Here is a 23,601-nt window from a genome sequence, read left to right as displayed (position 1 = left end):
GCCCTAGCCCAACTAATGATCTGAATATGGTTCCTTCCCCTGCCCTCTGGGAAAAGAAGCTCCAATTCATTGGAGTTGCAAGTATCCATCACCTCACGCGCAAGTCGTCTGTTGAACTCTGCCTCCAGTTCCTCATCGGCAGCACGTCGTGCCATCTGCCTGCGCCTGCGCCTCCTCCTCCTCTGCTCCGCTACTGCAGCCCTAACATCTATGGCGTCCCCCTCCTCCTCTGTAACCTCTCCTAGCTCAGGATCCATCTCCCTTTTCTTTGGTTGCAGCTCGTAGAATGAAATTGACAGAGGGCTCGGGCTTTATAATCAAAGTGCAGAGCCATCGGTGCGGCTCCCATGTCAACACACAATAACAAAACTTTGACACGGCAGCAGTCCAACTACACATACGGGCATCAATTCAAAACAACACTGAAAAACACGCAACTTAATTACACAGTTTGACCAGATTACCCGAAATCGCAGCTTACAGTCAGCCGCCATACACAACCTCCGCCAATGACAAAACAACATGGGAATCCAGGGTAGAAACAACTCAAAAAAGTAAAATTGACAACGCAAATCTTTTCATACAGTCCTTATATCTCTCCCTGCAACACCAATTCAAAAGTAAAACAATAGAAAAAGAAGAACAGATTTCCATGGCGGGCGTGGAAAACGACCAAGAACACAAAAACTTGTAATCATAAATTACAGATGAAAAAAATCTCAAAAAACTATAACATACCGATAATTCTCACATCAAAAACGACAAACACGACGTAAATTGAGGCCCACGAACACCACAGTAAACACTGACGCCCAAAATCACGTCCGCCGCCAAAATGCCCACGTCGTCACCTCCGGTGACTACAGATCGCAAAACTCATCCAACTGAGCGCGCGGACGTGCGGAACCCCTTACATGTCTCCTCTAGCAACGAATGGCCCGCAGCATCGCGTCGGGGAATGACCGGAAGCTCCACGTTGCATTCCCTGTTTCCGTCCGTCGTGCACGCAGGAAGATCAGTTCTTGTTGAAAAACACGTCAGTCCAAACTGTGAACCACGTCAGTTCAAAAAGGGTAACAGAATAATATTCTGTTACGCGTAACAGAATAGCCCAGATGTGTGTGTGTGTGTGTGTGTGTGTGTGTGTGTGTGTGTGTGTGTGTGTGTGTGTGTGTGTGTGTGTGTGTGTGTGTGTGTGTGTGTGTGTGTGTGTATAGAGGGTCACGCTATTCGTCACCCTGGGTGAGAAATAGTTATTCTTCACCCCCCTCTACTTTACCATCAATGCACCATAATTTTACATTCCGTAAGTTTTATTTTATTTCCGACGTAAAAAGAGACCGTAAGAGAATATATAATCACCGTAAAAAATATTTTATGTTACGTAAAATTACAAACGTAAAAACATAGTCACATAAGCTGCAAATTTTCTTGTCTTGTGACCTATATTTTTATTTTTCTTATGTCAAATTTTACGTAGTGAATCAATAAAAATGTAACTATTTGAATTCCAAACGTAATTTAATTATGAAATGATCGTAACATTACCTCGGGTGAAGAATAACTTATTCTGCACCCTGAGTGATAAATAGTAACACTATATATAAGAACTGAATTTGTGATGCCAAATATGTACGTCAAGTTATACATATGTCCAATCAATCGGTGATGCGATTTTCAAGTCATGAACTGGATTATTCATGGTTTGTTTCTGCCCAGTCCGTTGCTACTATTTCTATTTTATTTTATTTTTTGTAAGTAATGTACAAAGCATCAGCTATGAGGCATCCGGAATGGCGTTGGAACATTTCCTTGCACATACATAGCACGGATGCAATTAACAGAGGACATGGCGTGACTGCATATAGCTATGTGAGATGAACTCCTCGTCTCTCGGTAACAGCTCTCGCGAACAATTAAATTAATGAGAGATGTAGCGTCCCGCAAAAAAAAGAATGAGAGATGTAGCGAAATTAGTTTGCAAAGGAACAGATTTTGTCCTGCTCTGCTCCATTATGCAAAAACAAGGAGCGGGCTACAAAAGTACAAGATGCATTTTGCAAATGTGCAAGCAGCCCACCACAGCAGTGAATCTTGTCCCTTTGTTCTTCATCCGACGGCTCATGAGTCCTTGGTGCATCAGGTGCACAGATTCTGTCGTTGCACAGGATACTTTCTCGAACTTCCCAAGGGCCATCAGGGCGCTGCCGATCGCTTCCATTCTTTGTTTTAGGAACAACATGAATAATGGTAGTACTGTTGTTGATAGCTTATCCGGAGAGAGGTCCCCATCCAAGTTATGGGACACATGGATCAAACAAGGCAGATGAACACAAAGTATGAAAAATGTCACATCACAGGCCGATCAAAATAAATGGGGGACTAGTCCTTTATCCCCCTTTCTTGTAAGCCGGATCATTTTAATTCACTTGGAAAATAGTTATTCCCAAGTCGATCGAGCTTTGTATACAAGTTCCAAATTGTGTAACCACCTTTTTTTTGTACTACGAAATTAAGAATACGCTCGACTGCGAAATAAACACTCGGTTTAAAATAGCCTCCTCCGAACTATAGGAGATCTTCCCTATCTAAACAGCTAGCCCTCACGAATCTATTTTTCTCAACATGCAAGAATGTCACCTCAGCATTCAACGTGGACTAGAAGGGTTGGACGCGCTTTGCTGCGCCGTTGATGTCGTTGGGTTTCTTTTAAAAAAATGTACTCATTGTGTTTCAAAATACAATGTGTATCACTTTTTTGAAAAGTCAAACATTTTTAAGATTGATCAAATTGTAGATAAATATATCAAAGTCCATGATATCAAATCAGTATAATTAGATTCATCACGAAATGAATTTCCATATTTTTTTGTTTAATATTATGGATGTCGATATTTTTGGCTATAAACTTGGCCAAAGTTAAAGGAATTGAACTTTCAAAAAAAAAACTAATACCCCTTATATTTCCGAATTGATGGAATATTTAGTTTGGCGAGGCAGGGAGATGATGGAGTGTTTTTTTACAAACGGTGATTTGGTGGGCCTTTCTCGGTGATTCTGTGTTATCTGCTAATGAACTCATATTTATGTGGCAAATGTTTGTGTCAGTAGCTGCATGTACTATATTGATGCTACAGTATCAAATGGAGGCATTTCTTTTTTCTAGGTGGGAGGGTGCACGAGATTGATATGTTTCTATAGGTCGGCTGCTACTGATTGATTTGAAAAATCATTGGCCCGATCAAAATCGTAAACCAAATCTAAAATTAAATACCTCAATCAAATGAAAGAGTTTCAAAATTATGGAACATAGTGAACTAAAAAAATTGAATGTGAGAGCTCCTCCAAAATTGTTGACCTGGTCAAAATCGAGTGACCCAATTCGAAATTGAAGACATCGATTAATTGTGAGGCCTTAAAAATTAGGAAGTCTAGTGTATAGTATAGAAGAATTGAATGGGAGAATTTTGACAAATTGTTGACCTGGTCAAAATCGGGTGACGCAATTCCAGTTGGAGACCTCAGTTGATTGTGAGACCTTAAAAATTAGGGAGCTTAGTATTGTTGACACCGTCCATATCGAGCTGAACCAATTCTAAATTGAAGACATCAATTAATTGTGAGACTTTAAAAATTAAGAAGATAGTGTATACTATAAAAGAATTGAATGAGAGAACTTTGAGAAATTGCTGACCCGGTCAAAATCGGCTGAACCAACATTGAGGACGACCCGTAGAGGATCAACTATCATGAGAGAACGAAAGAGAGATGTGAAGAACATTCGGAGTGAAGCTCATGTGATTCCCACAAATAATATCCACTTCATTCCTTTGGTGTTAGTATTTGAGTGCACCCCAAACACTAATGCCAATTTTAAGGTTGTAGGAGTATTTAGATATTTAACTTGACCGTCCATATAATTTCCTCTTCATTGACTTGCTTGACCATTGGAATTATTAAACATTGTTAATTAGACTTCGAGCCATAGCTCCTATAATTTTAAGGCTCACTCGGTTTACCAAACTTCCGAATCAAAGAAATAAGAAATGTAAAGGATTTATAAGCCCTCTCTATTGCAATCTTTAGGATTTCTTCACGAGGTATTACTCAATGCTAAGAATTCTTAGGAATTTTCCATATAGGATGATGCAGGCGGGTATTTTTTTTCTTCGACTGCAATGCACGGGCATATTTGCTAGTAAATATCTATACAACCAAATCTTATTACACAATATCATTTGTATTTTCAATTTTAATTGTCGTATTATTCCAAATCTCCATGTTCCCATGCAACCAAATCTCATTAGAATATATTGCAAAATATTCCGGCAACAACTGCCGGGTTTCATCTAATTAATTAATCCTCCTGAGACTGACCTGTTTCTGTGATTCGTGTGAAGCTCCGCCATTTTTTTTAGGATGTGTGAAGCTCCGCCATTGATAGGTCCCCTCACGTTCTTCTTCGTCGTCGTGAAAAAATAAACATTTCTGTAGCTGCCCCGTCGTGTGTCATGGACTCGAAAGTCGCAGCAATCAGTTCATAACGCACTGACGGCAATCATTAGAGAGGATGTAAACTAAGCGCCATTGATTGCCAATAATCAACCAGGGTCCAGATAAGTGAGCGTTTCTTTTTTCTTCCAAAAAGAAGGCTATATATGCAAGCAACTCCCCAACTGCAACTCTACAAGGCAAAGCGACATTTATCCAAGGAACCGAGAAAGCTACCTAGACGGCCTGAGCAACCCAGCTGCTTGCTCTGTGGAATAAGCAGCCATGCTGATACTGGAGCTCGGGGCTTGCATCATCCCAATGACGCTCATCTTCGTGCCGGCCCGGCGGCTGGTCCTCCTGGTGGCCAAGCTGCAGGAGCTGGAGGAATGCTTACGGCGCCCGAGGCCGCTGTCCCCCGGGATGCCGCAGATGTCCGCCGAGATGTACGGCCGCATGTCGAGCCTGCACACCATGGCCATCATGGTGTGAAAGTTCGGCCCGGCCGCCTTCAGGTGCGCGCGCTCTCCGGCCGGGTCGATGGCGATTCCTGCGCTGGAGGTGCGCCAAGGTGGGGACAGACTTCTTCACCTTCTGCAGGCCGATTCTCATATTTCTGCGAGGATGAGCGAACCGGAGCTCCCAGTAGTTGTATCTAGATCGTGTATGACTCTGTGAATACCTCTTCTCCTTCTTTCTGTTGTCAAATTGTTTCTTCAGACATCTTGCTGTAACAAAAAGGAGTTACGAACCACAGTGGTTCAGGCTTTGTGTGCTTTCGCCCTCTTTCTGACATGTGTTTCCAGGCACATAGGCTGCTGCAATCCTGCAGGCAAATGATCTTTTACTGAATGAAGTGTAATTTTGACACTAACAGACCATGCAGATCTAGTACGGTAGAGCCATACGCCCAGGCCAACGTGTCATTCATGAAAATGATCGACGGGTTTCACCAGGCAGCCGATAGACTTCTTTAATTGCTATGTAGTTTTGGTCATTGGGAGTGTTTTTTTAATACTCCCTCCATTTTTTTATACAAGGCAACTATAAAAAACACATTTTGCATCTATACAAGGCCACCAACAATAATCGAGGCAAATATTAATGATGTTTTCTTGTACTAGTAACCCATGATTTAATTAGCATGCATGTAGTTGATGATAATGACACCCTCAACTACTTCCTCCCTCCTGGCCACTCAGTTTCCACTAATACGCATGCACCCTATTAATTAACCTAGTAATCAAGAAAACAAATTGGCATGTAAAGCTCGCATTAATATTTATCTTGGTACCTGTAGTTTGAGTTTGTGGCCTTATATATAAAAATGGAGGGAGTAGCTTGGATTGAATTGCTTACCACATGTGTGTGGTCATCGGGAGTTTTTTTTTTAAGCTGGCACCGGGAGTGTATTTTACATGGGCTAAGTTGCACAGGCTGTTTTTCTTAGCTAATGGTTACTCTTTTTTTGTTGGACCAGATGCCTGTGCATACCCATATGGAGTTTTGCCCTGTTGTCATCATTGTGAAGACTATATCTCACTTATATCGAGTGTGGCTTCCGTCTCGTCTGAAGGTTTTTCTTCCCCGTCATAACTAGGCCACCCTGTTTCATTGTTTTTCTTTCTATCGCTGCTTACGTTCAATCGCTAATCGCTCGTTGTAGTCTTCATGTGGTCGACGTACAGGTTTGGTCCGGTTTTTTCTTTTTCTTCAGGTTATATTTGTTTTCTTCACCGGTTTTCTATTTTTTTATTTTTTATCGGTTTTCTTTATTTCTTATATGGCTTTTACTAGTTTTTTCTTTCTATTTTCATTGTTTTTTCTCAGTTTTCATTACCTTTTGTTTTTCTGTGGTTTTTGAATTTCTTTTTTCTGTTGCCTTTGTTTTTCGTTCTTTCTTTCTTGGTTTTCACTGTTTCCATTCTTTTCCATTGGTTTTCTTTTTTTCGTTCTTTTGGGTTTTCATTGGTTTTCTTCGTTTTTCGTTGTTTCTTTGTCGGCTTTCATTGGGTACTTCTTTGTTCAACACATGGCTAATTTTTTTTAGTATATGATGTACATTTGTAGTGTACACGTGAAATATTTTGTTGATACATTTTGATACTTTTTAAAAGTAGGTTGCACATTCTTTTTTTATTAAATACATGTTTTGTTTTGAACACGTTTTTTAATACAAGGCCAACATTTTTTCAAGTACATGGTGAAGATTTTTTGCATAACAAATGTTTGTGAGGTGTTGTTTTTTGTGCTTATCCTTGAGTCGCACTAAAATATTACATCATAAAATGAAATGGTTTTGAACAAAATATTCATGAAGTCCTCGTTTTCTTTCTGCATTTGGCAACATTGTTCGCTCAGTAAATATTTGAGATGAAATCGAATGTTGAGTTTCTTTTCCTTTTTTTCTTTTAGTGATTGAAGGAATATGTTAGTTACTCAATAAAATAATGTTAAACTGCAGAGCGATTGACTAATGTATATATTCAGAATTATTCTTCCAAATGGATTTGTACGTGCCTAGCAATTTGTATCAGCACTAATATATTGGAATTTGAAGAACAAAGCTCAAATTCCAAGAGAAGTTTTGAATTCAAAGAATTTTTTAACTTAAGACGAATTTTACCGTTTTGAAAAACAAAATTTAAACCTGTGAACAATTTTGAATTCCAAGGATACTTTTTGAATGCATTGAACAAATTCTGCTATGTGACTTTTTTTTCTTAAATTTGCAGAAGCAATTTTGAATCCTAGCACAACTTTTGAATGAAGATAAATATTTTCACATTGGATAATTTTTTTTCAAAATTAATTTTTTTTAATGTACTGAATAATATTTTAACTCTATGGATCTTTTAGAAATTGATGAACCAATTTTGAATTTGGTGAACAATTTTTGAATGTATGATATGTATTTGAATCGACCAACAATTTTGAATCAAAGAGGAAATTTCAAATTCAGAGAACATTTATGGAATTTATGAACAATTTCTCAAGCTATCAAAAAATTTCAAATTTTAAGAAAAGTTTTTTGAATATATGAATAATTTTCAACCACCAAATAAATTTAATTCCTTGCACAATTATTTAAGTAACGGACAAGATTTTCAATGGATAGACTTTTTTGAATGCTTTGAACAATTTTTGAATTTTTGAACATTTTTTGTAACTATAAACAAATTTTCTATGTCCAAAACAAATTTGGAAAGGCTTGAATACTTTCGTGAATCTAAGGGTAATTTTCAAATCTATAAAAAAATTCAAATTCGATGAACAATTTCGAAAATAATGAACAATGTTTGTATCTATGGAAAAATTATGAATTCCAATATTTTTTATAAATGATGAAAAAATTCCAAATTTCAAGTACAATTTTTAAATCTATGAACAATTTTCAATCCATAATGTTTTTTGAAATAATGAACAAGGTTTTGTACAATGATTTTTTTAATGCTTTGAACAACATTTTTATCTCCGAGCTTTTTTTTGAATTCAGGAACACTTTTTGAAGATTTATTTTAAATACGAACAATATTTTAATGTCAAGATTTTTTTCAATTAATTGAACTTATAGACCATGTGTTGAATCGATGAAAAAACATACTTTTGAGTAGTGCAAATTCATGTTGTTTTTTTATTTTTCTATTCCATCTAGTACGGAGTTGTAAGACATATTTTTGAAATATTGTTATTTAATTAGTTTATATATTTGTTTCAAAACTCTTTCTTAGTTTGTGCGTTAAAGCACTGGGAGAAAGAGCGAATCATAACTCAAAATGGGAACTATAGAAAACAAGAAACAAGGACTAGCGTCGAACAAAAAATAGGAATGAAGAAACAGGCCCATGAAGCCTGCTAGTAGTTGTTCGAAAAACGACAAATTGACGCGAAGAGCATCACATAGGAGCTCTTGGGCGCGTCTAATTGTCGCCTGTTGTGAACCGTTGTAATATGGCTAGCTCAATACAGACCTAAGCTATGCAGTCTACTTACAGCGGCAAGCAATTCATAGTCAAGCAATCTAGGAGAGTTGTACTGGTGACATCATAATATGGTTAGCCCAATAAAGACCTTAAGCTACGCAGCCTTCTCACCGCAGCAAGCGCCTCATAGCCAGGCAATCTAGGAGAGTTGTACTGGTGTATAATATCTCTCCTACTTCAAAAAATATTGTGTCATCCGCTCGTCCTTCATCCAACCTACTTACATTTCTCCTCACTCTCATCTTCCACCTCAAGTTTTTCCTCCTATCTCTGGGTTTTTCATCGGTTTTTTTCACGAAAACTACATCAGTTGCCTCACCTTTTTATTGAGATACCAAATGAAATTTTGTTCTCTTTGTTAAACTAATAAATGCTCACCAAATCAGGGTAAACAAAATAAAACCTTACATATTTAGACAATCACACTAATATGGGCTGGTAAATCATAGGCTAATCAATTATAATATTTATCCTTCCATTGCAACACAAAGACAATCATCTAGTAGCGTTACAAATCTCACAGTTCCGAACGAATCTTCCAAATTATGATCTGTTTAAACCACAATATTTATTGCAAATAGATATTCATTAAGGAACAACACTTACATAAGGAACAAAATACATAAGCTAACATTCAAGTATTTATACACACATATGCTCATTCATATGAAAAAAATGTTCATGTACTTCTATAAAAATCATGCACTTTCATAAGAAATTCCTATGTATGAAACTAAGCATTTATCTATTTTTTGAAAATGTTCACGTCTGCCAATTTAAAAAATAAAATGTCCAGGTGTTCAATAAAAAGTGGTCATGTAGCTCGTAAGAACCATTCATCATGTATTTTACCTATGAGATAAAAAAATATTCATCATGTGTTTAAAAATGTGCATTGTGTATCAAGCAGTGTCATAATGTATACCAAAATCATTATTAAAATCAGTAAGCAAGAAGCGAAAAATAAAAACCAAAGAAGGAAAAAAAAGGTAGAAAAGAGGAAAAAGGAAAAGAACATAGGAAAACAAAATAAAAGGTAAAACAAGAAAAACATGGATAAAAAAACAGAAGATAAAACAAAAAAGGGGGGAAAACTACATCAATTGTCAAAAGAACTGAACCGCAAAGAAAAGTTTCAGGAGCGCTACTAAGCTGGTGATGCTGCGCAGTAGGCGACATATAGTCTACGTGCAGATAGAAGATATAGAAGGGCCAATAGGAAAGAGCAAAAAATGAGACTACTCAAAATTAAGAGAAAAGAGGAGATGAAGAATGATTTTTGGAATTGAATGAATCCTAAAAATAATAAATCCAAAAAAACATGAAAATTGTTTAGAACATTTTGAATCTAATAAGTATATTTACAAAGATAAAATCCAAATAAGAATATATGAGATCTTAAACTCCCCTCTAGCTTATTTAAATTAAACTGGGAATGTTGATTCAGTTTCAAACATAAGAAGTACTAATGGACTTTAAGCTTCTTTGCTTTAGAAGAAATTGTGCATGCGAAATTCAGGATATTACAAGGGGTCATTTTTTTTGAAATAAATAGGTGGAGACTCTATTGCGGGAGATGAAACCCTCGACTAAAGGGTGGTGGAAGGGGCCAGAAGGTGGGGCCCGTGGACTAGCTGTGCACGCCCAACTAGTTGCACGAGCACAAGGATGCCTCTTTTAGGTGTCCTTTTATGTGGCTTCTGGATCCTTTGAAAATTTGTCACATGGTTTTCTCAGTTTTTTTTATATATTTGGAAAGTACTCGAGAAAACTCACAACACCTAAAATATATAAATCCAAGACAATCTAGAGGGAAGTCTCAAGAAAGACCACGAACACACGAAAAGGGGCACCCAGTGGGAGGGGGCATACCAACACACCCTACCCCCAGGTTCACAGCTAAGGTACGCGAACCCCATCTAGGTTTTCTCGGTATACTCTTTGGCGGCAACCCTCGTTTATATAAATACGATCACCATAAAATTTCTAGAACTTTTGCCAACACCAAAGAAGGATATTTGTGAAATATGGGAAATAGAGAGCAAACTACTTTTTCAACACCTTGTTGGAGGGGGGAATCCAGCGCAGGAGGGGTGAGTAGTCTAGTACCTAGACTATGGATGTCTAGTACGGACGCGGACTAAGAGCACTCGGCGACCACACTCACTGAAATCTCACCGCTGCTTTGTTGTATAGGGGTCAGTGCATAATTGGATGAAAGGAATAGATGTTGTTCAATACACCGCTCCATCTTAGATGCACAGTGTGTACTTGTTTGTTGGCATTAAATGCACAAAAGAACTGACAAGTCAGTACATAGTCCGTGAGCCAGTGCGGCCATGGCACCGAGGCATACCGGCGAGCTGCGGCTCCAGCTCCGGCGAAACGGATGAGCACCACCATGGGACAAGTAACGCGTGCTTCTGACGTAAAGCGGACTCGTGAACCAGATGTTGGCCATGGCAATCTGCTTCTGTGAGTGCAGAGAGAGAGGGAAGAGAATGCAGCTGCAGAACTCTAGCACAAAGAGCTCCGGCGAGTCTACATCGGCGAGACTGAACCTAGTGATTCTTTTCTATGGAGTGAGCTGTATTTCTGGATCATAGCCTATTTTTTGTGACGCTGGGGAAGAGGAACAGTGGCCTCGTTTGGGCTCGTGAGAAAACAAACAGTAGAGAGAGAGAGAGAGAGAGAGAGAGAGAGAGAGAGAAGCTACCCGGAATCTCCTGCGAGGCGTTCTGGGCACTCCTGGCTGCTACTAAAACACAAGACATGGTGCTAGCCTCCAGGGGCATGCGGTGTCACTCGTCCAGGGCGTGAAAAAAAGGTAATCCAAAAATCAAGACCTTGTGGAGGATAATGCAAACTCGGAGCCTCATACCACGGGGCCGTGGTGTCGCGCAGGATGCGGCAAGCTTTATCATCGACGACATAGTCTTTCCCTTGGCTTTCTACTCGCTGGCCGTGAGGACACAAGACTTGGTGTCGGCGGACGTGGTGTCGATGCCCGTGGTTGCACAGGACGGGACAAAGCTCATATTTCCTCGGATTGTTCGTCATCCTCCTAGTTCCTTTTGGATTCCTTTCAACATCCACATTGCTAAACAAGTACAACAGGAGCGAGAAGAGGAAGAACCATGAAAGGAGCGAGATGAAGAAGAACATGACGAACACTTGGTGACTTTGTGAGGATTCTTTAGGAGCTGATGGGGAAGAACAAGGTGTCTGGGGAGAAGAGATGGGGTAGGTGGGAGGGTGGGGACCAGATGCATTGAATGATTGTAGTTGGCCACTATTAGTTGAGATGGATAGGCCTTGGCTGCTGCACACGAGTGAGTACGGAACGGCGTAGAATTAAAGACCGATGTACGCCAAACTAAATAAGAATACATGATGATAAGTTTGCAGTATGGTAGGGCTAATGTAGTGGTTGAGGATCCCAAGACACATGGATAGATAAGATTTCAGCGGGGAGTGTCGCCGTGTGCTCTTATGCAATTTCGTGTCTAGCACTAGCTATGTTGCCACCTCTTTCAATTGTGCATTACTATCTAGATTCTATGAGGGGTCAAACTTGATTAGAATATATGTATCTTTTGTGGTGCGTCTTTTGTTATGATTTGAGAAACTCCATACGATGTTATTATCTTAGTTTAATATTGATTTTTAGATGCACACTAAGTCTTCCTTCTGTGAGTCTACTCTATTTTGTTATCATTTTTATTTGTTTTTTTCATTTTGTTAGTCTCATTCTATTTTTCTCGATTATTTGTTTGGATTTTGAGGTGAGTTATATTGATGCATGAAGGATTAAAAGAAGACTCACCAATGCATGTTAAAGTTCCTGCTCATTTAGTGGTCAAACATGTATGCATTGAGGTTAATGCATATTAATGTTAGTAAAAGCAACATTTTCAGGAAAATAAGCACACTAGTGGAGTACTTCTGCAAACCACATAATTTATTCCACAACTCACCATGTACATTGGTTGGGGAGATATTTGAACTGGGCCCACCCGGAGTATAGTTCATCATTTTCTATGCAATGATTTGTTTTTTACAAACTTAATAGTTAGGCTATATGCAATTTTGTTCATCTTTTGTGGGGTATTGGCAATTGAATTTAATACATGTTGATCTATTGGATTTACGAACCTACTGACAATATAAATTAGTGAACCCATGTATAACATGCATGATTGTGAGGGTTGACAAATTCACATAGATACCCTAAAAAGACAAATTCACATACATATTTTTTTCAAATATATAAAAAAGCTTTATCTATCGCTATCTTCTCATAGCTTGTGGCAACTATGAAAACTAGCATGCTTGTCTACCACACTAGAATTGTTTGGTACAAAAGTAAGGTTACGTGATAGACATGAACCGCCTATATGAAGTAAAATGCAATCATTTTTATGATTATCTAGATGAATGTCTTGATTAAAACTTATGCTTATGCTAATTGTTTTGTAACACTATGTTCTTGAGATATGCTACTAGTGAATCTATGAACCCCAGTCTAATTTCCTATATAAGAAAAACAATACATACATATTTAATTATTGTTGTAAACCATTGTGTTATTTATTTTTTAGATACAAAAATATTTTATATATCATTTTATACCAATTCCTTATTTATAACTATGCAGCCTACTCTCAATGTCAACCACACTAAATAGTTGCGACAGAAGGTGGCGTAATAAAATATCTTTTTTCTTTAAGTGATTTTCATGGGAGAAGATTAATTGTGATTATCTCGCGCGGATTGGTAACCTCAAGGAATCTATTTAAGGGAAAATAATTGCTTGCTAAAAACTCTTGTACTTGGACAATTGGCTACCAACAATAAAGACTTGTAAATAATAACACCACAAATAGATTTTTTTTACATTTATTAGTTGGTTAGTCCCCAAAATCATAAAAAACCATTAGATAACATGGAAAATAAAAATAGTTAATTAAATTTTAAAAGAAATAGATACATTTTTAATGTATGAATCCCAAGATTAATCAAAATTTGACATGGAGTGCGTAGGATAAGAAAAGAGGAAGAGTTCTGAAGTTTAATGGAGTTTAACCCTTATACAGAGTACCATGTCCATCTTCTTATCTTTGGATCACGAAAGTTTCTCAAGTTAAAATAATTGAAATGCATAGTAATTTTCCAACAAAACATCTTTTATTATGATCATCATGATAAAGTATAGTCTCCATGGCTTTCTTGGTATCGAGGCATTCAGGGCTGGCGCATTCAAGCACATGCCTCTATGGGTCGACGGATGATCTTCTTTGCCAGGCCCAACTATTTTTATGGAGTGCTTAGCGTAGTTCAATGGAAAGAGCACTTCTATGCAATCCACTAGTTGTTAATCTGACCCGTCCATCAAGCTAGATTAAATTTTTATCATCGACTAGGTCCCACATGGAAGAGAGTAAAAAAATTAAATAATCTCGTAGAAGTCAAATCAATGAGGACTTTATCCCACATCATGTGGATCATGTAACTAGTAGAATTACCATTGCATCATGTGCAAGGAATTCTATTCTATCGATTGCAATTTTTATGTTAGGGGAATGAAATATATAGCTCATAGGTAGGAGATACATCTTTACATTATACAATCTTGTAACTAGAAGAGTATCTCACAAGCACAACATGGAATAGCATGCTTTTTATGAGAAGCACATATTTACATTCTGAATTCTCACTCTAGTCTTCATAACATAGACCATGCATGTATCATCATAATTTTGCTTGTCATGGGTTTAACCTATTTCGGTATCCATAGTGGTGACTTGGAGGTTTTTGGCAAGGGGTCTCAACTTGAGTTTAATTGGAAGTCCAAGGATGGGCGTCGGCTTTGGATCCCTCTTGTAGGTTTCCTTTTCACACGTTATTTCCCACCTGAACTGCCTTACTAGATAGTGCATGGCCACCATAGTTTCTACCCTTGCAAACACATTACCAGGGCACATTCTTGGACCCCCTCCAAATGGCATGTAGCAGTACGGAGGGGCGGATTTCTCAAACCGGGAAGGATTGAATTTGTTAGGCTCATGAAAGAATTGCGAGTCCATATGTGTCACACTTTGCGCTGCGAAGACCTGCACATTTCCATGTTACTTGTGTGTGATAGAGTTCTCGGGAAGTATTATAGAAATCATTCATTATGGAGCTCATATGTACTTACTTTCCAGCCTTTTGGGATATGGTAACCCTGGTATTCAATGTCTTTGGTAGTTGTTCGGAAGCTCCCAAAAACTGGAGGAATTGTTCTTAGTGTCTCCATTGCCACTTTCCACGTATATTTCATCTTTGCAACATCATCCCAAGTTAGAGCATCTTTTGGGTTTTTATTCTGTGCAATCTCATCTTGCTCTGCAGAAGATCAAAAGGCATAACGATCAGATTAATTTCCATGGTGGTGAAGAAATTACCATTATTTGAATCAATTAGCGAAGGAAAGCAGCATAATAATACGCAGACCTCTAGTAACTTTGTCAAGGATATCTGGCTCATTGTAGAGGTACCGGATCATGAAGGTGATAAGAGCAGAAGTCGTCTCGTGTGCCCCTACGATGAGGCCCATCGTGTTGTCTACAATGTCTTCCAGAGTGAGGGAGTGGGCACCTTGAGAACGAAGAATGAGCATGTAGCTGATGAAGTCATTATCAGAAGTGGCATTTGCTTCCTGCAATAGTGACTCTTCCCTCTTGTGGGCAATATTTGTGATAGCCTTCCGTATCTTCGCACTTGCAGCCATACCTTTGTTGAACCGGGTGAATGGTATATTTACCGGAAATGATAAAATAGCCTTCCCAAGAGTAACAAAATCAGTGCACAGTCCTTCTTTGATGGTAGCTGACTCTTGGCCCAAGACAACCGAACATATGATAGCAAGCGAAAGTCTCCTCACCATTGGTAGGACCTGTAAAATCATCAACTACTCATTTCAAATTCGCTCTTTAGCTTTTCTTAAATCCATTACGACATTTCTAGATTGCTGTATTTTAACTTCTACAAAAATCTTGTCGCATTTATTTCTTAAAAGATTCTTGTGAATATCAAAATTTTAGAAGTGTATTGCATCATCTTGTGAGATCTAAAATTATTTTATGGTGCCCCTCGATATATTATCATATTGACCCTCTAGCCTTTTACACAAGTAGAAAAATCCCTTCATCATCTCTTAAGGAGCTAGTATGCTTCATCTCTAAATTACCAAATATATCGTCATGCAATTTGAAACAATATAAATTGATAAATGCATGAATAAATACTCCTAATTTCTGGGTATTTTCATCATTTTCGTTGTTGCTGGAAAACACGACCAGTCATCGAGTGCTTGCTTTTACTCTTCTCAGTTCTTGTCCATAATAAATGGTTACCGGCCGGGGTTTAGATTACCAAGTTTTTTATTTTTGTTGATTTATATTTTCATTTTTCTGCCGTCTTCTTTATGAATGGAGTAGACATATAAACGTAACCATCCTCGCAAGAACCTAAGGAGAAAAATACCTCCCTTCCTCTTTGTAATGCCAGAGAAGAATATTTTTGGAAGCTCAGAGAAGAATACTCTATTAGTGAACAGTGTGCAACAAATACAGTCTATTCTACAATAATGTAGACTGAGCTAGCTATATGAGTATATGACATTGTCTCGTAAATACAGTATGTTTTCCATTGTTATTTAGGGGAGTTGGAATCAGCTCGGGAAAATGGACCAAAATAAGGTGAGCAGAATATGTACTGTACTTCATATAGGTTTCTTCTTGTTAGTACCACTTCCGTTGAGGGGCATGATAATTGAGACAATGAACCTACAAATTCTTTTTTTTTAGGATATGAACCTATAATTTCTGTATGTGAATGAAACATATAGTCGAGCATGCAGTAAGCGTTTGCCCATACCGTGATAGAGTCACGACCGACCCAGTTTAGTTCGATGTGGCTCCTGACCTCATGGTCTATCTTGCAGACGTATCTCCTCACCATTTCTGGCTTCAAGTAACCCTGCAGGGCGCTGCGGACCAGCTTCAGTTCGCTGCCCGTGAGTGCCAGTACCGACCGCCCAACGAGGGCTCTCAGCGCGCCTGTCTGCGTCAAGATGAGTCCGTCGTTGCCGAATATGAAGTGGTTCGCCGCCGGCCCGGCCAGTAGCACCGTCGGCGACCCAAACAACGACATGGTAGAGACCGGGCCATATTTCTTGATCCGGTCTCGGAACCATTGGTCGTCGGTGTTGCTGCGGCAGGCGCGGAGGAGAGAGAAAGTACTGCCGATAACCGGCATGCCGAGATTACCAGGAGGCAGCTTATAGGCTGAGTAGTAGAGCCTGTAGAAGTTTTTGTGAAAGAGTTGGAGAACTGCAGCTACAAGCAACGCAATTACTGCCCCGAGGAGAATGGAGTAAGCCATAGGAAATTATGGTGAAGCCTTGAGGTTTGGGTGTTGTGTACTCGAAGTTTATATGGAAAGGGAACAGACGTCACTCAAGGCTCTATCTGCTTGAAGGAAGCTGCATAATTAACACGATTTGCACGATGGTAAAAAAGAATTCCTTAGTAACTGTTTGGCACAGACTAATTTTCTTGATCATGTCCTTTTCTTGGTCACAATCTGCTTTAGTTTACTTTATTTTGAAAGGAAGGTCCCGGGGTCCCCACAACGATATTTTTGAAAGAACTAGGTGATAGCCTAAGCGTTGCTACGGGAATTGCTTGTAATATATTTTATTGAGATTTGGTTGTATGAAACATGAATATTTAAGTTAATAACATGAGGATTAAAATTGAAAATACATATGCTTTATTGCATTTGATGCTGTATAGTTGTGAGATACTTGTGAAATCAAATAGAAAGCATTTTTTCATGCATGATTGCATGTTGTGGTGAACTTTGCTCCATGCATGGTTGCATGTTGAGGTGGACCTTTTTGTGAAATAGCTATCGTTCGAACTTGCTATGTCCAGTTGTATGATGAACTAATATGTGTTTATTTGTCAACGTTGTGTTGATCTACATTGCAATGGCTTGTATAAACTTGAGGATTTGGATATGAGGGGGTGATTGTGGGGGCACACATATAGGGGTCGAGCTTCTCCTATCCACGGACACGTCCGCAGATATGTCAGGGATCAAAATAGCCCAATCAAGTTGAAGATGCTCTTACAACCTCAAATTTCAGTTGTTTTTTCATTGATTCGATCTTATGTTTCCTTCATGCATCTCCCAACCAGTATTCATGTCAGCTTTTGCTGATATGACGACAAAACGGATGCTATCTCCCGCAAAACACTAGTGTTAGAGTAATCTTGATTAGTACTCCCTCCGTCCGAAAATACTTGTCGGAGAATTGCATAAAAATGGATGTATCTACAACTAAAATACGTCTAGATACATTCATTCCTCTGACAAGTATTTTCGGACGGAGGGAGTATTCAAGAGGGAGTATACGTGGTGTTTGAGATTGCATGAGCTAGCTCTACGTGTTGTAGTAGCATTGGAGTTGGCTGTATGTGTCCGGTTTAGGTTCAAGTCTTTATCAAGGTGGCCGTGTAATTAGATAGAGAGTTAGTCCTAGCTAGGTGTCATAGTCTGGTTAGGAGTAGTACCAGTTCTGTACGTGTCCTAGGCGGAGTACGAGTAGGTTTACTTGGAGTCGGTTCGGCAGCTTGTCCGTGTCATGTATATATATACATGAGCAGGGTACGATCAATTGTAACACCGTGAGAAAAGAAGAAAATCAATAAAGAGGGAAGAAGAAGGGGACGATACAGACCCTTGGCTATAAAAGTTGTTGTGTGCGCTTGATCGTGATTTGATGTGATCGATCATGTGGGCGAAGTCCCAACAACTACTATAGAGTCTGGACACATGGGCCGGTTTTTCTATTGTTAGCAAAATCCATACTTATGTTCAACTTGAAGAAACTTCATCCATGTGGGCATATGGTTGAAAAGTTACAGTACCCCAAAATGAATATGAACCCTCCATTTCTCTTGATCCAACGGTGGATGTCTATTGGTACTCCAACGTGTGCATGAGAGAGTACCTACTAAAAAAAGTGAGGGAGTACCTTCTGCTTGGGGGTAAAATAGTAAACAAAATTTTATTATTATTCTCCCATCGGTACATCACGGCTGATACATATTCGACTCGATCGCTGGAACCGTAATTCTTCTCCTAAAAAAACCTAATTCTTCAATGGGATAGGCGCCGGCGGCCACTGTGGTCTGCACACGTACAAGAGACAGACGGCCTCTGGGCCACAGACTTGCTGGAATGGCATGGACTGGGAAGTGGGAATGTTCGACGACCAGGGCTGGGCGGCGGGGCCGCGGCCGCCACGACCGCCACGGGCGCGTTGGGGAGAGCCATCTTTCTCGCGCAACTGGAATTCTAGAAACTCGCCCGCGCTGAAGCAGGATGATGACTAGGGCGAGGCGGGATACTCAAGCTGGGTGGAGATCTATCACGTCAGCTCTCCATCATGAATGCCTGATATCTCTTGCAGGCTGATTAAGTGATGGACTTCTTGCGAGCCTGATCTCTTGCGTGTATTCCACAACAATGTATATCTATGTTTTAATTTCCTTTGTAGTACATGTTAGAGATTTTGTGTGGATTTCCAGAACTTGTAGTTTGATCGGTAACTGTTATCCACTCCACTCGCTCTCGATCAATGCAAGGAAGCAATGGCGCGGTCGTGATGAAGACATATAACAGCGCTAATGTGATGGCGGCTGCGCTGGTGATCTGATTAGAAATCAGAGAAGGACCTAATTAAGAGTTGAAAAGACTAAACTACCCTTATAAGTGGATGGTTAGATTTAAGTGGTACTCCATCTCTGCTAGAGGGAGTACCAGGGTACCGTAAAAAAGCTCGGTTGAAAATTCAATGAAAGTGCCTGTATAAAAATAAGGTACCTAACCTTATAAACTTTGATAAACAAATATAAATATTTTGATTTGTTGGATTGTAAAAACGCAGAAAGGAATAACATAGGATCAGAATGACATGCCTATCCGAATCCTATAAGATTCAAGTTTATTTGAATCACAGGAAAAATGAAGATTTTTTCCAAGAGGATGAGGTGGATACTAGATTTCCTATGAAATGTAGTATAAATAATTCCCTAGGAAAAATTCCTGTAGGATTCAATCATAGCAATCAAACGACCGACGTAGAAAAAATTCGTAAGGATTCAAATAGTTCAGAAACCCTATGAAATTCCTTTGAATCAAAGCAGTCCGAAAGGCACGCATAAACTTTTTCATAGTCTGTTGAAACTTAGAATTGGTTCCTTAGATCAGAGAGGCGGACACAGGCCAACATGCTGCAGCTGTTTTCCTTAGATCAGTGGTTTTAATGGCTGCTTGGCGCCCCCCGCCACTTGCTAACCATGCTGTGTCGCAAATCCCCGTGATTGTCTCCCGTGCTAACATGTACAGAATTAAGCTCGAGCACTAAGATCGTCTACCTGCAGCTAGTACTGCTATCTATACTGTGCCGCAGACGTCATGATTGACTCCCGTACCAACATGGACGGTGCAGAATTAAGCTCGAGCATTACTTCTAAGAAAAGCTTGAGCATTGCTTGCATGTCGTCGATCGAGCAACCACTCCTCGATATTCCATGATAGCTCTATTGCTACTACAGCTTTGACACCGACAAGATATTCTCAAGCCAATCCGCTATATGCTCGTATTTTCCTATCCATCCGGCCGGCTGTAGCTGTTGATCCGATGCTTTTGCAGGATAAAACTTTGGCAACTTTTTGTGGCCAGTAGTTTATTTGCGCGCCAAACATGCGGACGCGTCAGGTGCCGAGAGATGCAAGAAACACAACATGATGTCCCGTCGATGGCTCCTCGTGTTCCGCATGAAAATTTGGCCGCTTCTTCTTTTCAACTAGCGGAATCTAAATTAAGATTTCGGGGCATGTGCATTATTGGACTGGTCTAGTTAGAGCGTTGCTATTCGTGTGATATTCTTTTAGTATAAAAAACCCTAACCGCACACAGACGAAAAACCCACATCACACATAGGCTATGAGTCCGTACACATTGATTGTCACTGAGGTAGATAGATTTATAGAATTATATTTTTTAGGTAAAAATAGGACAGACGGGCACACATCACTCTTGCTATGATGTTTGGAGCCTTGTCAGCTCCGAATCTTTCTTCAAATCTAATCCTTCTGTGCAGTGGTACCGAAACCGCAGCGTCACCGCTCAGATATTTCGGCTACACGGCATAAAACATTATTTTGGAAGCACATTTGTAGCATAAATAAATACTCTCTTCGTCCCAAAATAACTGTCTTAATTAGTACTCACTCCGTCTCAAAATTATTGCCTTAAATTTGTCTAGATACTGATGTACCTAATACTAAAATGTGACTTGATACATCCGTATTTAGACAAATTTAAGATAAGAATTTTGGGACGGAGAGAGTACAAAATTATAATAAGGTTAAGACATTTATTTTGGGACAGAGAGAGTAGCATATTAGTTCTTTTTATGCATGAACAAATCCAGCAACTTTGGTTATGCCGACACTCAGCGTTGGCGAAAGCTACATGAAGAAACACCATATCTGTAACCAGATCTTTTTAAGAAATCGGCTATCTGTTTAAAGAAAACAATTTAAGTACGCAATGTAGACTCAATTTCAACAGATCATTTATTGGCAAATGCCAAAATTGCAAACAATGTCTACATAGGACCATGTTAGAAACGAGATCAACGGCAAACATCAGGGAACCCATAAATGCTGTGTTTGCTCCTCAATGCCTTCGTTGACGAAACAAAAACATGTCACATGTGGTGACAGGATAACACTAATTAGGATCGAGTGGTGTTTGTCGTGGACGTAGTTGGGAATCTAACTATATTTAGCACAGATGCAAACTGCAGTTTATCACATAGATAAGTTGTAACTTATGCATACCATGGTTAGCTATTTATGTAATTTTAAAAAGAAAAGAAAAAATAATTCAGAACCATGATATCTGACTCTAGCTATTGTGGCGTTAGTAAACGACAGAGGGTAGAGTAAAAAATGTGATATGTCGGCGAGGTTGGTCATACTGGGCGGCGGTGTTCAGTTGTCGGCGTATGAGGCTCTAGAGCCCGGCGTCTCAGGTGATAGTGGGGGATATCAGGTTGGGAGGTGGCGTGCCTCAGGGAGTCCGCTCTTGGCTGGATCTGGAGGGCCAGATTGGGTTAGTGGAGACTTACTACCTCGGCTGCTCGACATGTGACGGTGGTGCCTTGGCGTTGCGTTGCGGGAAGGTAGCCCACGACGTGGTGCTGCCTGCCGCCCGTGATCCCCATCCTTGGCGTGGAGGGTGATCCCAGTGTTGTCGGTGCTTTTACGGTGGCGGCTCCATGATCTTGTTATGGAGTCCTTGTTCCAGCAGCAGTGTCCTTCCCTCGGGTTGGGTTCGTGACCTTGGTACCTCTGTGTGACTCCAAGTGAAAGCTCCGTAGTACGGCGCTGCCGGCAATGCTTGTGGGTGTCAAGTCCCTCGTGAAGGTGTCGTCATGGTTCCCCTCCTCGTGCCAGGGCTCCCCAGTCCTTCTTTGCAGCTTCCTCGGTGGCAGAACGTTGCATCGTTATCCTCTTGGGGTAACGTGGAGCTCAGGTAACTTCATGTTGCAACATGCATCTTCGGGCATGGATCCTAAACTGAAGTTTCTTCGATTCTGGCATGGGGCAGTCTTGTTGGTCTCCTACTTTAAAACGTAACAGTTGTCATCGTTCTTAGTCCTCGCTATCCGCATGCAGGTCAGCGCTCCACGACTCAAATCGAGAGGGCGCAGTGGCACTCTCGGGTGGCTGCTTGGTTGTGCGCGGCGCGTAATAGTTTAGTGGTTCCCAAGGGGGGCGCATTTGTCGTTCCTAGTCTTTGGTCTTGTGTACTTACTGTTGGGTGTGAATTCTCAAGTTTTTTTTTTTGCTTGGCTTTGAGTTTGTGGCTTCTTCGCGCCTCTCTCAGATGTCGATTTTATTTTAACTTGCTTTTGTAAAAGAATTTTCTCATCACCTTGTATCAGCTCGGACGTTGCGGCTATAAGCGGGGCGAAAATTGTGCTGACAATATGTTGCTTATCAAGTTTTGAAGGAGGAAAGGGAATAATTTAGGTATGTGTGAAGATGAGGCGAGAGTGAACAAAGAATGAGAAAAAGTAACGGGGTAATCTAGACCTCAAATAACAGATTGTGTACGATACTTAGATGGTCTGCCAGCTTTAGCCACATGATTTAATAAGAAATTGAATTAATCTTCGGCACGTCTAAAGCTAGGCACACCATTAATTTGGGAAAAGGTGTACTCCCATCGCTGGTCTGTAACACGCGCGCACGCGCACACACACACACAATTACACAATTTAGGTGTGTGTGAAGATGAAGCAAGCACAAAGAAAAATAGAGAAAGTAACGGACTAATCTAGACCTCAAATAACAGATTGTGTATAGGGGCTGCAAGAAAAGCTCGAGGCTCATGAGCCGCTCGAGATCGACTCGTTTTTCGATTCGGCTCGAGATCAACTCGAAAAGAAACAAGCTGAGTTTAAACATTTTATGTAGCTCGACCGAGAAACGAGCCGATCTTGAGTCAATGTTGGATCGCTCGATTTTAGCTCGATAGCTCGACATAATATCATTATGTTAAATGATCATGCCATATATTAAATGGGAATAAAGATAATTTATTACCATATATGTTGTCCATAATTTATCTCCATTTTATTTACCAACATACATGAAAACTTAATTAAGTGCAAAGAAGATTTAGGCCTAATTAATTTATCTCCATTTTATTTACCAACATACATGAAAACTTAATTAAGTGCAAAGAAGATTTAGGCCTAATTATGGCACATGGTCGACTATGTGTTCAATATCCTATATTTTTGGCAAAGGTTTCCAACATATTCATCTTATTTTTTTTCATCAATAGATTTATAATTTTTACCATCTCATTTAGCTCGAAACTAGCTCGAGATCGTTACAAGCTGAGCACGAGTCATATTCTACAGCTCGATCATGAGCTTCACTCAGTTTGAGCTCGCTCGAATTTTCATATGAGTTGAGCTGAGCCAAC

The 23,601-nt window shown here is 39.7% G+C and overlaps 1 protein-coding gene across 1 annotated transcript; it reads right to left on the bottom strand.

Moving 5' to 3' along the window:
- Positions 1-13,328: 13,328 nt before the first annotated feature.
- LOC123081554 (cytochrome P450 716A1) lies at positions 13,329-16,932 on the bottom strand. The gene is made up of 4 exons (XM_044504117.1): positions 16,395-16,932; positions 14,970-15,411; positions 14,674-14,861; positions 13,329-14,587 (listed from the first exon to the last, which is right to left on the bottom strand). The coding sequence occupies exons 1-4, from the start codon at positions 16,899-16,901 to the stop codon at positions 14,249-14,251; spliced, it is 1,476 nt and encodes a 491-aa protein (XP_044360052.1). The 5' UTR covers positions 16,902-16,932; the 3' UTR covers positions 13,329-14,248.
- Positions 16,933-23,601: the final 6,669 nt, after the last annotated feature.

The sequence above is a fragment of the Triticum aestivum genome, chromosome 4A (assembly GCF_018294505.1).
Source record: "Triticum aestivum cultivar Chinese Spring chromosome 4A, IWGSC CS RefSeq v2.1, whole genome shotgun sequence".
NCBI lineage: Eukaryota > Viridiplantae > Streptophyta > Magnoliopsida > Poales > Poaceae > Triticum > Triticum aestivum.
This window is presented reverse-complemented; position numbering and strand designations above follow the sequence as displayed.

What these genes read in the sequence shown, in the direction of transcription:
- LOC123081554 (XM_044504117.1), bottom strand. Translation starts at nt 16,901, where the DNA reads ATGGCTTACTCCATTCTCCTCGGGGCAGTAATTGCGTTGCTTGTAGCT. An exon ending in TCGGTCGTGACTCTATCACG is followed by an intron (nt 15,412 to 16,394) that starts GTATGGGCAAAC and finishes ATGATTTTACAG; the next exon opens with GTCCTACCAATGGTGAGGAG. An exon ending in ATATCCCAAAAGGCTGGAAA is followed by an intron (nt 14,588 to 14,673) that starts GTAAGTACATAT and finishes GGAAATGTGCAG; the next exon opens with GTCTTCGCAGCGCAAAGTGT.